The sequence below is a fragment of the Perca fluviatilis genome, chromosome 6 (assembly GCF_010015445.1).
Source record: "Perca fluviatilis chromosome 6, GENO_Pfluv_1.0, whole genome shotgun sequence".
In the NCBI taxonomy this organism is placed as follows: domain Eukaryota; kingdom Metazoa; phylum Chordata; class Actinopteri; order Perciformes; family Percidae; genus Perca; species Perca fluviatilis.
This window is the reverse complement of record NC_053117.1, coordinates 21,570,584-21,588,805: the sequence shown is the minus strand read 5'-3', so window position 1 is coordinate 21,588,805 and position 18,222 is coordinate 21,570,584. Positions and strand designations below refer to the sequence as shown.

Sequence of the window (18,222 nt, the reverse complement as noted above, 5' to 3'; positions counted from 1 at the left end):
CTCCCCCCTCCTCCTCTCTCTCCTCCCTTTCCTCCATTGTGTTCTCTTTTTGTTATTTTGTTAGTTATTAGAATACTGTTAATGAATGATTTTGGCAAATGTGTTGTGAGTGTTGAGTCATGCCGGCTCTGTTCAGTTGCAAACTGGAATCATTATTGGTGTAAACCTTCCAAAATATAGTCTATATCCTTGACGTTCCATTTCCGGGATTGCTTCGTTGCCGCCGGAAATTTCGCCGGATTTCACTCATTTAGGCCGAATATCCGTTGCCTTGGGCTTCCTTCCTTTGGCATTTTAAACTCCAGTCAATTTATGAGGACTAGGGTTAACCTTTTCTCAGATGTCTGCAGGGGAAATCCAGACAGCTAGCTAGACTATCTGTCCAACCTGAGTTTTCTGTTTTATTTGTTTGTTTATTTAGGATGCTCATTAGCTCCTGCATTGCAGGTGCTATTCTTCCTGAGGTCCTTACAACTCACTTGAAAATGTGCACGACTAAAACAAGTTCCTTCCTGAGGCAATTTTGCAGAGTTGCCGTTGCTCCATATGGCGCTTAGCACCACCCAAGACGATTATGATTGGTTTAAAGAAATGCCAATAAACCAGAGCACATTTTTCTCCCATCCCGGAATGCTGTGTGGACTAGCCAGACCCTCCTCCTCCGTGAAGGAAGGTCTGGCAAAGCGAGACTATCCAAAATCAGACCAAATACCAGTCCTTATGACATGACCGCTCTCTTCTCTGTTACTCAGTAATTCCTTCCAGGCCTGAAAGAACTGTCTGTCTGTACATGTACAATGGCCCAGTGTTTGCAAAAGTAGACATAGTCAATGGTTCAAACTCTGCCATGAATTCGATTATTTTCAGAGGAACACTCCTTACTCCCTGGATACACTGTATTGTTACTACTATGGATGTAGTTTGTGCAAATGACGGCCTAGTCTCATAGTTCTTAAATATCCCAGCAGCCACTAGAGAGCACTAGTGTATCATTTCTCAGGACCATATTATACACATGGCTGGTATGTAGAGGTTCGACTAGAATAGGTTCATGTGAGTCCACATGGCAATATTATTTATACTGTGTGACACAATGAGAGCTCTGATTCAAAGCTTAACACTGAGTTATCAAACATAACAATATAGGGAAAAAAGTATAGGAAATTAGCAATTAACATACTACAGCCAATTATAGAAGTATATAACCTTGGTAATACAGAACACTCCACAAAGATTACTGTAATTCGACTTGCTTGTGTTTAAAAACTTACAATAGAAAATAAGCAATAATAATAAGACAATACTCTCTTTCAAATGCAAAAGGCAGGCATCTGTCTTGCATTTGGTATGCCGGATTTCCAAAAACCTTTTTCTAATGGGAGTGGGGTAACAATACAGTTCAGAAAGGTGAGTGTCACTGTAATTCAGTCATTTCTTTTCACTAAGGACACATGGGCCCCACTGAAGACTATTATATATTACTGTTTTGATGTAGCCAATCCACATGTTAAAACCATTAATCAAACCGAAGCCAAAAAGTAAAAAAAGACTAAAACTAAAAAAACAGGGACAGCGCACGGAAATGTCTCTATCAGACTGAGGTTTGTTTATCTATCCATAATGTGCCAAAACCCTTCACAGTTAAATGAAGAAAAACACTGGACAGTGGAAGCTAGTGTTATGTTTTCTGCATGTACTTGCATCTACTCTTTGTGTCTAGTGTCCCAATCATGACCCTAGCTCTCTGTTACTCATAGCTTTGGGGTAAAGCAGGAAGCCTGCATAAAGAAATCATAAAAGGATTTAATAAATGTTTGGACTTGAAAAAAGATTTGTTGTTTTTCTTTACCTTCTGTGAACCTGAAGCAATTGCCAATAATAAATCCATATGTTATTTTAAAGGAGCAGGATTTAGGGGGATCTATTGGCAGAAATTGAATAGAATATTCATAAATATGTGTATAATCACCTGAAATTAAGAATCATTGCATTTCCTTAACCCTAACCCGTAGACTGAGCCCCTTACATATATCTACATAGGGAGCTTGTCCTCAGAGCCCACCATGTTCCACCGCCATATTTCTACAGTAGCCCAGAACGGACAAACCAAACACTGGCTCTACAGAGGGCCTTTCATGTTTTTACGTTACCTGAAGGCCACCGTAGGTTATACTACACACTTGAAAAGGGGGGGTGTATTTAGTTGCTTGCAATCTGCAACCTCATCGCTAGATGCAACTAAATCCTACACAGAAGAAAAAAGTCACAGCACAGTAACAGGTAACATGATGCACCAACAGATGATTGTGAGACAACAGCAACTGATTGTGATTTATATATAAAAATGCCAAAAATTTACTTTTTTCATTTCATTGTAACTTTAAAATATTTGGGCTTTGGGAATCTGCAATGGACTTTTTCCACAATAATCTAACATAACACGTAAACTCAACAATTAGGAGATGGATATCAGACATATCAAATGGGTAGTGGCTAGTGTGATGACACAACAAATTGTGAACACCAATTAGTAGGTAGGTAGTTGTGACTGTAAAAATACATGATTGTGATCAGACAAAGGGACACTGCCAGAAGCATATATATTTACAGTCGATGTCTTGTTGGGTGGCCATCTGACCAACGGAATCAATATTGTTTGTAATTTTTAATTTACTATCTCAAACTAACTTTTATAATTCTGTATCAATGAACTCCAGGAAAGGGTCAGATCCTGTCATTTTTGAGGAGCAACTTGTTTGTTGTTAGATGCTGACCTCGTTGTACAAACTCATCCAGATGACATAAAAACTCCCTTAAAATGTCTACAGATATACATGGCAATTAACAAGGGACTTTGGTTGCTAAGTCAAAAGAAATGCGTTTACTTTGTCAGTAGAGAATAATAGAAAAGTGGTTTTGCAGTTAACACATTAAACATGCTCCACAATTTGCATAAGAAGCTAAATATGCTTAGCATACTATAATATGCTCACAGTGTTGGATAAAACACATATTGACGGATGCTTTGTCTGTGATGACAGATGGTTCAAAGGGGCGATTAAAATGTCAAAGAATTTTAACACAGGTTACAATCTCTGTCAAATTCCAAATAATAAAAAGGAACAGAGAGTAATTGGAATATTCTGTTTGTGAGACAATTTTTGTGTGCACTGTTCTGTGCAGAATGTGTACACCCCGATTTCTGAGGCAGGCATCCACCAGATTGGTTCAGACACAGGCAAGGCTCCATAATTACACTCCTCTATTCAGCAGCACTGCCTGTGCGTCATTACAAACGTCATGTTGGAGCTGGAGACAGGACGTTGGAGAGAGAGGAGAGGACTCCTCACAGCTGTGGCGTGTTAGGGCTGTTGCTGCTCACAGGCAGATGGGGTGTCATTTTCTGTCTCTCACATACAAGGTGAAAGATTGAGGAGAAGAAGCTCTGTTCTTCAAAGGCTGTATAGCCTAAAACGACAGATCATCTCTTGGGTTAGAAATAAATCCAGCAGGAGATCTATAGCAGCAGAGTGACTGGCATGCAGCCGTATAGCCCCCACTCTGAGATGACAGATTATTGATTCAGGTCTGGTTTGGCTGGGAGCACCATATGATTATGAAATATGGCCTAATGATTTAATAAGGTGACACTTGGTCTAGTACACGCCAGCTAAAGACTTGATGATTGGTGATTGCTCCCTCTTTCTCCCTTGGTCTCTCGCACACTCTCTCATGTGATGTTTTAGACATTTAAGCTATCTCTTGTCCTGGTATTTACAGTGGATGCACCCATCAGCTCAGCTGGTATTAAAAAAAAGGTTACATATTAAATATGCTAATAAATGTTGTTTAATGGGAAATAGCAGGCTGTTTTTTCCTATTCCCAAGAATAAAGACTAAATTTAAAATAAGACCTCCCTCAGACAGCTTTGTTTTTCACTGATTAACTGTATACAGGTCTACTTATGAAACACCCACAACCAGATGATAATGATGATTATAATAACGACGACAGTGATGGTGAGAATGATTATGACAATTAGAGCCTGTAAATTGATTGCTCCTTATATCTCATTTAGGCACATAAGCTGAACATCTCTCTCTCTCTCTGACAAGGACACGCTCACCTCGTTCACAACTCAATGCAAGGCCGGTGAAGATGCGCAAAGGTTGATGATTAACAAGAAAACACGTATTCAGCATATGCCTTGCTGAGGTGCCCTTGAGCAAGACACCCCTTCTGCTCTGCACCTGACCCTTCCCCCAGAGCAAGCAGACTAAGGGGCATTTCCCTAAAACGGGTCAATCAGCCTATCACATTATACATGATCTGCTTTGATGCTTCCTCTTCTGTTCTCCCTCCACTGTCCTCATCGCTGCGCGGGAACAGCGGCCCGCCCGGCTCTCTGACTGACATTTGCTCTGTAGCCTATCCAGCCACCCACCAACACCACCACCAACACCACCACCACCACCCGTCTCTCTGTCAAGAATCATCCACACACAGAGAGCATTGTGTCGAGGAGGCTCCGGTCGGTGCGTGTCAGCTGAGCCTCTGAGAGAGAGAGAGAGAGAGAGAGAGAGAGAGAGAGAGAGAGAGAGAGAGAGAGAGAGAGAGAGAGAGAGAGAGAGCGAGATCCTCCTTGGCACACAGTCGTCAGTGTGGCAGTGTGATTTTGACTGACTGACGGGGGATTCTGGAGGAAACACACAGTAAAGGGACGACACACACTCCGGTTTGATTTTTTTTTCTGTCATCGTTGTCACGGCAGATGGTTTTCTAGCTGTGCCGCCTGTATTTACCTCAGCATCGGATTTTGCTTTATTTCTCCTGTCCTTGATTGGCTGAACCCGGGCTGAACCCAGCCAACCTGGGCCGGGCTGTGGGGCTGTTCAGCGAGCCATATAGCTGAAGTTGGCACCCGAGATGAGCGCCTGGAGACCCGGGAGCGGGGCTCTCTCTTCACCAGGGACAGGGTCTTGGTCGTGGCGGTGCTGGTGGTGGTGGGTTGTGGTAATCGGGGTGTCAGTGGGCTCTGGAGATCCGTGGATGTCCGCGGAGGCATGCCCGTCGTTTTGTTCTTGCAGCAGCACCAGGATCTCCTGCGTGGACCCGGAGAGGGGTATCAATGCTTTCCCCGTCCTGCAGAGCGAGGCGGAGATGGAGAACATCACCGAAATGTGAGTGTCTCTCATGAGCTCATAATAAGTGGTCTTCTCATATTTATGCCGCTTTTATCAACGTGGCTGTATTTTCCAGCACTTTCCAAATAAAGGAATGTCATCCTTTAGCCTACCCCTTTATGTCTGGAGCATGACAGACACGTTCCGCAAGGAAAGAGCCAGAACCGGTCCAGACATCACATGCATACATTTAAGGCGAATTCACAAATGCCAGTTTGTATCCTATAAATGCAAGTTCTATTCGTTTAGCCTATTCGTCACCGGATCGGTTCAGACACGCATCATGTAACCTATAGGCTACATTGCATAACAGACTCAACTGCCATCACGGGGCACATCAGTCTTTCAATACCAGCGTGGAAACAGCCCATTTAAAAAAGAAAGGCTGATACCTTATTCTGACCATTAGACAAAGCCCAATCTGTGTGCGGGCGCGTGCATAGGCTACGTGTGTGAGTGTGTGGACCGCGCCACGCACACCAGACACCACAGTCCAAATATTAGTACAGACACTTCCCAAGATGGCTTATTTGAGTGTATTTAAATGGACCACATAAGCGGAGAGAAATCGATGGCAAGCGATATTTTTACTGGTCAGGCAACATTTTCGGGACGCTGGGTGATAATTCAAGATAAAACATCCCAGTGTGCATTCGAAATGTAGGCTACTGTAGGCTATCCCCTTGTCATAAAACATCATGTGGCCTAGAAATAAAATGTGGCACGTCTAAGCATTTATATTTGAGAGCAATTAAAATAGGAAAATAAAATGTGGAATTGCTGCAATCTTTTTTGGCAAAGATAAACGGCCTTGTTGATAATGACTTGTCAGAGATGAACTTGGGAGAAGCCTTGGACGCTTTAAATGAGCCAGCAGTTTGGTGAAAAGCATTCACTGAGTGCTTGGCTAATGTAATCAGACAAATTACTGATGACCACTCTAATTCCAAAACGACCTTGCCAAAAAAACAAAAACGGGGAGGTTATCGTGGTATTGGTTAGATATAGCGACTTTATGACGTCTGCACACACAATTTGACAGAATATAATAGTCTTTCAATGTTATTGTGAATTCCTAAATGGGTTTAAAAACTCAAATAAAACAGTCTGTGTCATCACAGCCTATGTATTAATGTGTTTAATATAAAAGCTGAGCCAAATCACTCACATTAGTCCCCTCGAAAGAAAATATCCTCCAGTAGACCTAGTTGAGGAGGTGGGTGTACTAAATGACAGATAACCTCAATCTTGATAATGTTTGAGATATGTTTGGGATGGCGGCTCCTTATACAATATTACCACAAGAAAAAACACATAAAGTTGTCTAATAGGTAATGAGCCTTTAATAAAAGGTAAAAAAGACAACATTTATCTCATAACAGAGCACATATACTGATATTATTGCCCACAAACAATCATAGTAGATTTAGGGGCAAATGGACACATGTGGGTGTAGTAACTCCACACTTAACTCCTCCCTGCACACTAGGACAAACATGCAAACGTGCATCCAACCCGATGAAAAACCAGAGATGGCTATATAGTTTGCATGCTCTTAGTATTTGGCATTGACATTATTGTTAATGTCTTTCTTGAACTGGAACACTGTCTACCTTTTGACTTTATAGCTGATTTACAGAAACTTATCCGCTGAATTTGAAGGTGTAATTGGTGCCCTATTACTGTACTGTACTGTAGATTACAAATAAGATTGTTACCCTAAAAACATTTAGTCTGAATTTAATTTTAGTTGTGTGTGGTTATTGTCAGGCAATTTAAATCTTTCGTGAAAGTTATTTTATGAAATGGTGCGTTGAAGATTCTGCAAAAAATGGGTTTAATTTATCTGTGTGTAAACCACTGTCAAAATGCTGACATTTTGGGTCAGATTCTTCACATATCAAATTGTATTACTATTTTTTCTACAGTCTGTTTTTTTCAGGCTTTAATTTGACTTTATTTGATAGCGACGGCAGAGAGCTGACAGGATATGAGGGGGTGAAACAGGAGATGCGATATGCAACAAAAAGGCTTCCATAGTGGGGATGTTGCGATTACTTAGTTATGAGAGACAGAATACAGCATATAATGTGAAATATTGAGCAACAAAAATAAATCTGGCTGAAGGGCCTTCACTACTATATCCATGTAATGATCTTGGAAATCAATTATTCTAATTAGAGATGTTTTTTGTTCCCAGTTAGACGCTGTATGTCTACCACATGAAAAAAATGTAATAACCTTGTAATTGAGCCAAACAATACGTGCAACAGTAAGACTGAGGGTTTCTGCTGGGACTGTTAGAACATGTTCCCTCTTTAGGTGAGACGGTTCTGGTTTTGTTTAGCTCTGATCTGATCCCAAAGCTGTGATATTTGAAAAGTACACATATTGTTTTTCTTTTTTTTACTCATTCACATGAGGGAGTTGCCCACAATCATCTCCTGTTGGCCCCTAAACGCATCACATACCTTGCTCCAGTGCAGCTGAGGAAAAGACGGAAGAGAGCTGTGCAACTACCGGCTCCCCCCATTTTAGTTGCAGTCCTTCAGGAGTTAATTTTTTAATTTTGAACTCTAATGATATGGGCTTATTATGTCTCTTTGTCTTGTTGAAATACCTCTGTTTATGCTTCCCTGCTTTAACAAATGAGCCTTCTGACACACACTTGTATTCCCTGACAGTTACATTGCCAACCAGGGCAGCTTCTCCTCCATCAACGACAAAGACCTGCACTACTACAAGAATCTCAGGAACCTGTAAGTTTTTTTTTATGGCTTTTACTTCCAAGAAAAACAAACAGTTTGACTCAGGGCAAACATTCAGAGCTATTATCAATAAACTAAATTGCTCATAAATGATTACACACAATGTTGTTAGGTTATACAATTTTATATTCTGTGGCTGTTCTGTTAACCTCATCACATATTGTGTTTAAATGTTCCTGCTTCAAATGTTTAATCGTAGGGCCCTAATATAAGCAGCATTTTTAGGATAGAATCAAGAACAATTTACTTGCATAATTTAAGGATTTATTTGGCTTGTTTTAATCCACTATATGATATATTGATTTATCTTACCTTTATTGACAATTATCCTTCTTTGCTTAAGGCAATATATTTTCCATGTCTGTTGTTTTGAAACCCTCCTGTGTTTATCGCAGGGTGTGAGTTGTAGTTACTGTGTTTTGCTATGCATGTGTGTCTCATTTTATTTCTTAATCTAAAACAGAATTGTCTACCAAGCAGCACTTTCCTACAACATAATAATCTGTTAAAACAATACTTAATTTTCCAGGCAATATCCCATTTGGTACAGATTAGTACAAAGCATGTCACGCATTGCAAGCGTAAATGCTTTTAATGTGGTTGGATCCAGTGGGAACAAAACACATGTTGTGTTTGAGCTACACTCATAGACAACTGTACCACGTGTCTGAAAAATACTACTACTACACACAATTACACTCTGTCTTGATACTAATATGATAATATTTTTTTACAGCTTTGATATTTTTACAGTAATCATTTAAAAGGTATATTATGCAATGCTTTCCTCAAAATTCAATGTATAAACTAATTCAAAAGTAATCCCTCTCAATCATCACTTATGACTCAAGAAGTGTGTGGTGGTGTCTATCTCCAGAGACCCTGCCCTCTGCCTGTATTTTTTCTTTTCTTTTGGAGAGTCAGTAACTCCCAGCCAATAACAGCATTTTCATTTCCAACCGCCACTTTGCACCTCACGTCTCATACCGTCGCACAACTTTGACGGAAACAAACCCAGAGAAACGGATAGGATTTACCTCTACATTCACTCATAATACGACAATGTGGCACCTTCCTGTGGAGGTGTGTGTGTGTTTGTTTTTTGGGATTTAGAACATAATTGCTGTGCAACAATCCAAACTGGTGGTACTTGGTTTCTTTCAATGTGAACAAAAACCTTGCCTGCAGTTATAACCACACACTATCGACCTTCACGCATATAACGATGCTAATATCTCCCAGTGTCGGTATTGACATCACTAAATCTAGGATTAGTGATAAGGCAATAAAAGAACAGAATTTGGGTTGCCAGGTGGTGATTTTTCTAGTGTGTACCTATACACCTCTAGCATGACCTATTAGAAACTGCTATGAAATATATATTTTTAGACTTTATGGAGCTGATCGGGAACCTGAAGTCATGTTTTTGCTATTGCTGATGTTGCAGTTGTTGTTAATGGTTTTGTTCATGATGACGATGACTCTGTTGTTGTTTTTGTCTCAGAACGGTGACCAACAGCAGGCTAACATACGTTTCGAAGCTGGCCTTTCAAAACAATATCAAGATACAGTACCTGTAAGTATAAAATGTTCCTTGCTTTCTATTGACGTGACAGCCACTGTGCTGATTCATTTATGACCTTTAGTGAGTACGTTGTTTGATTCAGTTGAGGACAAAACGGTTACAATATTGTTATTTTCTAAAATGTATAGCTAAGTTTCAATTTCATGTATGTATTGTATTATTTATTGTTGAAATTGATGAACAGGAAATGAAATGTAAAAAATACTTATTTGTAACATTATCAAGAGAAAATTAGAAGAAGAAAAAACATATCCTGTGACCAGTTCATGTTCTGACTGAACAGGATTACAGATTGATAGTTATTATTTTCATCAAATGTACCACTTATTTCTTATAATAAAAATACTTGAGGCTTATTATAATTTATTATTAAAAATGTGCCGTTAGTTTCTGTAACACCAACCTAATATTTTGTGTAGTTTTACAAATGCAATCTCTTTCCCTGATGTTCGACTTACAGGAATCTGAAAGATAACAACCTGTCATCGCTGTCCTGGAGGATATTCAAACACCTTAACATCTCTTATCTGTGAGTTCAGTTCAACCTTCTCTATCAGTCTGCCCATCTCTGTGTCTGTCTGTCTGTCTGTCTGTCTATCTGTTTCTGGCTCTCCCTCTGGTTTACCTCCCAGCATGGATGTATTATAGGACCTGGAGACAGCGTTCGAGGCGCAGCTCAGTGGCGCATACGTCAAAATAAGTTCTAAGCTTCCGGGTTAACTTCCGTGATATGCGGCCCAGTGAATAACGCAGTAGTGTTTCTCCCGCTGCCTCCACCTGCGAGTTCCTGCTTGGCCCATAGACTTTACTTTGTGGTGACGTCACAGGTTTTAAATCGTTGTCTTGGCTCGAGGGAAGTTTTTTCAAATATAAAAAGCCCATGGATTATACATTCAGAATAAAAAGTCATAACCGACCTTGTTGGTTCCCTTTTACAACGGTGGCCTATGTGGAAAATCCTTTCTGGGACGCAGGGGGATTTTCTTATTGCGATACCCCGAGTGGCCACTGGAAAAAATTGGCAGAAAGGCTGAGCGCTGTTCCTGGGGGGCTGCCTTCCAGTTATCATCACAGTCTGTAGATGAACATATTCATCTGTGATGTCACCTATATATTTCTGATGTGATGTTACTGCCGCCTGAAGTCTTGGGATTTCCTAGAGCCCGAAAATTATTATTATTTTTGTTTAGAGTTAGGCAACAACTGAGATTAGCTAAAGTGGGCAAGCAGCAATTAACCACTACGGCGGGGTTGATGTGTGATGACACCTGTCAATAAAGGCAAGAATGTTCATGACTTACTGAGTGTGTATGTGTGTGTGTGTATGTGTGTGTGTCTGTAGGATCCTGACAGGGAATCCTCTGCACTGCTCCTGTGAGAACATGTGGATCAAGCTGTTGTTAGGAGAGGAAGCAGACACTCAGGAGCTGCGCTGCATTGAGGACGGAGGAGGACGCAAGCTGCTGTCCAGACTGACACTACCTAACTGTGGTGAGGACACGCCGCATGCACGCACGCACACACACACGCACACACACACACACACACACACACACACACACACACACACACACACACACACACACACACACACACACACACACACACACAGAGTAACGAGCTAGAAAAGACATTCACAAGCTATAGCAGAGTGAAAATTGTTGAAGCACCTGAAACAGTAATACTAATGGTTTCCTCTTTCGATTTGATTGTCTGTTCTTATATCTTATCTTATCTTATATGTTTTTTCTAAACGTGCATGTGTTTAAGTGCAGGACATATACTCTAGAAAACTTGTCGGTTCTCACGGGAGGTGTGGGGGATGAACAATTGGAGAAAGTTAAGTTTGTTGTTAAAACCTATGAGAATAACTGTACAAAGAACACAATTCATGCATTAACTACAACCACTGCAGTAATCAGTAATTTATACCAGCTGGTATATGTGAACTTTCACAGGCTAAAATGAGGATAATGCACACACTGTATTTTACTTATGCAGGACCCTGCTTAGCCTGTCTATTGTCATTTCTCTACTATGCAGTGCAAAAAGCCACCATGTCTTACACATGAACAGGCAAACAAATTACCACATGAACACATGCATGCACAGTCAGAGCCCTGCTTTTATAGAGAAAAATGTAGTATGGTTTCTGCAAGGTGTCACTAAAAGGCCATCGCATATGATGCATAGCTTTGATGCCAGATGGAGGAGAGCGGAATGTGTGACCTGCAGAGGAGTGTTTGTGTGTGCTGTGTGAGAGGTTATGACATCTTATAGACTAGTTACAGTCATCTGAGACATTTGCACATAGGTGTAGAAATGTCACTGTGCAGGACATTATAGAAGCAGAAACAAATTATACTGAGAGGGAGTGTTTGTGTCATTCAACACACAGATGACAGTGAGTTTCGAAGATGCTGAGCGGAGAAAATTCACTACATGAATCACAATAAAATGAAGTGTTATAAAGACCATCTGCACTATGTCCTATGGCACTGGTGACCTGCTGTCACGCAGCAGATTTCATTCCCGTTTTTCTCTGAATCATAATGCTTCGGTCATCCAGGAAGGAATTCTTTCTTGACTTAGGGAAAGCTGCAATACTCAAATGCAACAGCAATAGTCACATTTTTATGAGAAATAAAAGAAATTTTCCACAGATTTAATTGGGAAAACCTTAATGAGAAACAATATTTAGTATTACCATAGGAAATAATGTGCCTACAAACCAGACCATTTTATTCGCAGTATGAGTGCAACAGTGAATATTTACAATGCAAATGTAATGTCATGCTAACCAGCAAGTTTGCGGTCACTCCTAGACAGACTTCCACAGACCACAATCCTTTTATGTACTTGCTTACAGGAGTGTTTATCAAGCTTGAATGTATAAATGCCAGCAGTTAATTGATGCTTAATTCTTCGCTTCATTTTCATGAATCTATCTGTGGACTCTCTTCTTAGAATACAGCTTAACCTGTCTGTCCAGACTCAGCCTGGATTTGTAGGTTTTTCCAAACAAAAATCTGGTTAAAAGTGAGATTTGATAATAATTTAGCGCTTGAGTTCAACCCGAGCAAACAAATTAAAGGCAGATAGTTCCATCCTTTGGGGCAATAAGTCCTGTCAGTTCCAGTTTGTTACTGTACAGTGAGAACATAACGGAATCTTCATGTCTGATATGAATTTATAAAACACACAATATAAGCAGTCAGAAAAGCTTTATAGGAATCAATTGAAATGTAATCAAAATTTCTCTCTCATAAGCTAGAACATGAGTCTAGGGGCCCTATCTTGCACTCAGCGCAATTGCCTTTGTACACCGACGCATGTATCATTCCTATTTTGCACTCAACGCACAGCGGACTTTTCCCTCCACAGACGCACGTCGGTAAATTAGGGAATGTATTTGCGCTCCCGGGGCGGTTCAGCGAAAAGAGGAGGCGTGTGCGCAAACGTTACGTGGTGCTATTTTGCAGTTTCAGAAAACAATTCAGCCACTGACCAGGAAAAGCCTGGTCTAAAGTCGGTGGCGCTAGTCTAAAGTCAGTAGCGCGTTATTCAGATGCTATTTTAGGGACGAATGCTTGGCCATAATGTAGTGTGTGCACAACGCGCATACACTTCTCTCATCTACAGCAGTTCACATTTTTGAAAACCATACATAATTACAAAGAAAAATATTACTGAAAATGCGCTTCATGTGTTTGGATAGATCAGGAGGCATTTTACAGTACAGTCCTCAAAAAGTCGCAGCATTCTTTGTGGCTTGTTGTGTTTTACACAACATTTCCATGAATCATGGATATGTTGATGACATAAATGAAGAAATATTAGAGGACTTAAGGAGACGTGATGTTGAACTACGGCGGGATTGGACACTCCGGCGGAATCTGTTCCTGGAGTGGCAATGCGCGATGCAGGACGGGAGGAGGAAGGGGGCACAACAGGAGCAGGTGGTGCGTTTGGAGGCCCATGCTCCATGGCTGCAGCAATCCTCTCCAGACTTGAGTAGATGCGCCCGAGACAAGACAAGACGGGCATTTATTACTTTGCCACATCCTGGACAGCTCCCGCTGGTGTGCGCCAGGCAAATCCGCCGTCATAATAGCAATCCGCCATGGAACAAGCGTGCCTGCTCTTAAAGGGAATGTGAGATGACGCTCTGATTGGTTATTTTCACGTTACGCCCATACACCCATTTAAGATTTGTGTCGGGTGCAAGACTCATTTATCCCGCCGGTATAATAGCAAAAGCGCCCGAGATCCGCCCACAAAGCTACTTGCGTTTTGCGTTTCAAACTTGCGTTTCAGATCGTTAAAATAGGGCCCTAGAAGTATTTTTGCCATCTGGTCAAAAATAGCTCAGAGCAGTCGGGCCCAAATAGGACACAAAACAATAAGTTAGCATGCAGGAAGCTAACAATGTCATTGATAACTCCTATTGATCCGTCCCTTCTGCCTCCCTTCCATTAGCGGAGGTTATTTTTGGCATTAGCACAGTTACAGCAGGGCCCCTGGAGAGGTGGGCAGGGGACCCCCAGGCAGTGTGACATATGAGGAGGAGGACATGGTGGAGCAGGGGTGACAAATAATGCCCCAGGGCTAACAGTGATACACAAAAAGTCCAAACTGCTGACCTTTTGCTCTCTGTGTCGTTTTTTATATCTATCTTTTCTCTCTCATTCCCCCTCTTTATTACTAACTTTCCATCTCTCTGTCTGTTTGCATGTCTGGCTTTCTGTGCTGCTATCTGTCTGAACATTTCTGAGTGACATATGAGGAAGGCACAAAGCAGAGGAAGTGCCCAACGATGCCCTCGGGGTGACACTGATCTCTTAGGCCACCCGCATATGTCTTTCGGACGGTTTCTCTCTGTGTTTACTGCTGGAGCTGCCCTCGAAAAGGCTGGCAAACACTGCTGACCTATACAAAACTTTACTAAAAAAAAAAAAAATGCTACTCTGATGTAACTGCAGCCCCATGCTTGAAAATAAGTGGGCTGTCACTCAGCAAAAATGTTGGTGTTCGAACAGCTGCAGGTATTAAAACACTCCCACTCAGTTGTTTGTTAATAAAATGATTAAAACTATAAAAACCTTGAAACTCTTGTTTAATTCCCTTTAACAACTATCTCTTAAATTGTAAAATAACTTCATGGTCATGCTCGTTAATGTGAAAACCAAGACATTTAGGGTTTTCAACCATCACACCTATTACACCTTAGGTTTATGTGGCTAAAATCTGCTATCTGTTAAATGATCCAAATGTTAATAATCGAAACCAGCTGTCACGAGAAAAGGTGCTTTTCTTCCCATGTGCAATGGAAATGACAGCAGATTGATTGCCGGACCTCTGCTGCTCACATCCCAGCGCTGGTGCCCTCTGTCTTCATCTGTCTCCCTCTCTGTCTTTCTGTCTGTCCATTTTCATGAATCAGGTTTTATTCCCCTTTTCCTTAATTATTGTTCAAGTATTATTTCCTCTGCTCTCATCTTTCCTTCTGACACAATCTCAATTCTAAAGACAACCATCTCACATCTAACGTTAAAGACTGTCATAATATGTAAAGACTAGGGATCTTGCAGGGTCACAAATTGCAAGACTACAACTACATTCGTTTTTAAAAGATTTAACCAAGCTAGCTAGTGCTAGCGTTAGCTGGTAGCTTAAGGAATCCACCGGTAAAACTCCCGTTGGATGACGCGCTTCAGAAGGGTTGAAAATCTTGAAAAACTTTCCCTGTTTAGCTTAGCCTGGCGCCATATCAACCATGAACAACACTGGCTCTAGCTGTTTGCTGCTTCCTGTTTGGTGTTGGAGGGAGCGCACCAATTGGTTTTTGACTATGTTAACTTCACTGCCAAGATTTAAAACTTACGATAATATCAAAAGCGTTTGATTTTGTCGGAACGTCAAGGCGGAAAAAAGACTGACTCGGACTGAGTTTTATGACCACTTTACATGAACACGATTGAAACGACAGTAGCACGCCCCAACTCTAGCAAGGCTCTCATGATTTCATTCCGATTAGGAAATTAGTCTGCGACAGTGGAATCGCTTGAAAAATCATTTGGTGTAAGGTAGGCATGCCTTTGGTGTAGTGTGCTCTTACAGTTGCATGTCTAACACAAATGCAGCCCTTAGGCACAGACTCAAGCAGACCAAAAAGCCAGATGGCTCCTGTGTCTGTGGGCAGTAGATGCTATTCATATGTGTGAATGGGGAGTAAAAGTTGTTGTGTAAAGACGGAATACTGTGCAGTTTTATTTATGTAATCTAGCAGTGGTCCATCACATGACAAGAATGATGCATTGCTGAACCAGCTCAGTATCATGAGGAATTATGTCCATGTTAGACAGTTACACGCCTCACGATTTACGTCCAATGCAAATGCAGGAAGCAGTGTGTCCTTAAGAGAGGTGGAGCGTAATGGTGTGGAGGTCGAGATAATGGATGGGCATGTCTGCCTTTCATACATATAACTTTTTTTTTTAAATCAACCATTAATGTTTTTTTAGTAGCCTGAAAACCATACATTAGCCTTAATGTATTTGCAATAATAAAATATTTCTCTAACCCCAATAGTTGCCTTGTGCTGCTATTGTAGAAAGTCAGAATTAAAAAACACAGTGGCATTGGACATAAAAAAATTATAGAACTGAACCCTCCATGTTTTTGCAAAAGTGTCCCACAACAACGTTCTAGTATGGCGATATGGTTGAGCTGATCAGACACCAAAATAGCTAATTAAATACAAGAAATAAGATTAAAACCAAAAGCGAAACAGGATTAATATGTTTAAGTATAGTTATAGATACAAAATCACTTGCCACAATAACTGATATGTAGCATTATTTAAGATAAAAAATAAATAAAATATATATATATATAAAGAGCGACAAATGCAGACAAGGCAGGTATTGACAGATTTGAGGAAAATAAAAACCTACAAATGATCTGACGTCAAGAGTCAGACAGTCAACTTGACTGACATCAGTTTAGATTTTGGCTTTCAAGGCTCCTCATCCAGTCCTGCCTCCCATTCAACTTCCTATTTTGTCTGCCTTCTTTGAGCACAAATGAATCCCTCATAATGCATTTACAGTCTCCACTGTGCGCGAACAACAGAAAAAAAAGAGGTTTTGTGTTGTGTGACTTTTCAGCACATTTCATTCTGCCCCTGTTCTGTATTTTGTGAAAGATTTCTCTCTCTCTCGCCTGCTTCTGCCTCTCATCAGAAATCACCACATCTCCGTGGTGGATAGGCTGGAGCCTTACATAATAACTGTGAACACTTCTCTGAACATCATGTGGACGTGCCTATTGTGGCACATAACAAGAGCTGACCACAATGACACCTCCAACAATGATGCTGAAGTATTTTGGGGTGCATTGCGCAGAGGTTTCAATCCAGAGCGGATGTTTTGCTTTAAAATATGAGCTGTGAGCAGCAATTCAGCTCCACATCACCAGGGCATATCCCCGATGCTGTGCTTGTTATTCACAGACCATTCATAACACATGCTCCTGGTGAATGAAGGTAATCTGAATTTAAGGAGTGTCAAGGACTGGCATATACTGAGTGCTCAGTCTGATCTCAATAAGTGGCGTATGTATGACACGACAATTTGTATGCCATTTTGGCGTGTTATCAAGACGCATGATCGCTTTTTAACGTGTTTATCAACGCCTTTTGGTCTCCATTGACTTGCATTAAGTATCAATTTACGTTGTAGCGAGTAGTATGAAAGCCCGAAAATCCGCATAGGGAGGTTGGTTGGGGTGGTGGATGGGATCAAACAAGAAAGAACTTTAACCCAGAGGCCCGGGGATCATGTCATGTTTCCTAAACCCAACTGTCGCTTTCTTCTTTTCCTAAACCCAACCCCGTTATTATTTTCCTAAAGCCAACCGTCTGAAAAGCGATTATGCGTCTTGATAACATGGCAAAATTGCATACGAATTGGAATGTCATACATACGCCACTTATTGAGATCAGTCTGCAACCCGTCCGCTGTATATGGCGTAGACATACACGCGGATAGCTCAAAATGCGTACAGATAACACGCCACTTGGCTTTAGAAAGTGGCGTGTATGTTTACGCGAAGTCATGATGTCACGTTGGAGTGCTACAGTAATGTAATGTATTCTACACACATTCATTCTTCTGGGTTTGATAGGGTGAGGTTTCCATTGTTAAATTAATGTTAGTTGAGTAAAGAACAAAAGAAACAGACAAACAGAATCGTCAGATTTAAAGTAAGATTCTCACATTTTTTTTTTTTTTAATTTAAAAAAGCCCCTGTAAATGTATGGGTTTCTTTTTAAAAAATAAGAAAAAATTAACCTGGCTCACGACTAAAATTATAAATAATATTATCCTGGTACAAGTGCATTATTTGTATTGTTATGATTTCATCCATTGTCTGTGTTGGCTCAAAGTTAAGCACGAAAGTTCGTTATTGACTTTGGAAATTGTAGTCAAAATAATTTCAAACTTAAAGTCTACTGAGATGTTTTAAGTGCTTTAGATGAAACAGCTACTGAGCTTGCATGTCAACGAATCCAACTCAATGACAACTAGGGTTGCACGATATCGATAAAATGTTATATTGCAATATTGATTATGAATATTGCGATATCGATTTTAATTTAGATATTTTTAAACATATGTAGAT

General features: G+C 40.6%; 1 protein-coding gene across 3 annotated transcripts in view; it reads left to right on the top strand.

Annotated features, from left to right (window-relative positions):
• Positions 1-4,529: 4,529 nt before the first annotated feature.
• Positions 4,530-18,222, top strand: part of ntrk2a (neurotrophic tyrosine kinase, receptor, type 2a) — a 104,491-nt gene continuing 90,798 nt past the window's right edge. For 2 of the 3 annotated variants that reach the window (XM_039803632.1, XM_039803631.1), the window contains exons 1-5: positions 4,530-5,181; positions 7,869-7,943; positions 9,457-9,528; positions 9,998-10,066; positions 10,880-11,028. In XM_039803632.1, coding sequence (XP_039659566.1) covers positions 4,928-5,181; positions 7,869-7,943; positions 9,457-9,528; positions 9,998-10,066; positions 10,880-11,028 — 619 coding nt within the window. In that variant the 5' untranslated portion in view covers positions 4,530-4,927. The remainder of the gene's footprint in view (positions 5,182-7,868; positions 7,944-9,456; positions 9,529-9,997; positions 10,067-10,879; positions 11,029-18,222) is intronic. The other variant, XM_039803633.1, reaches the window with a different exon arrangement.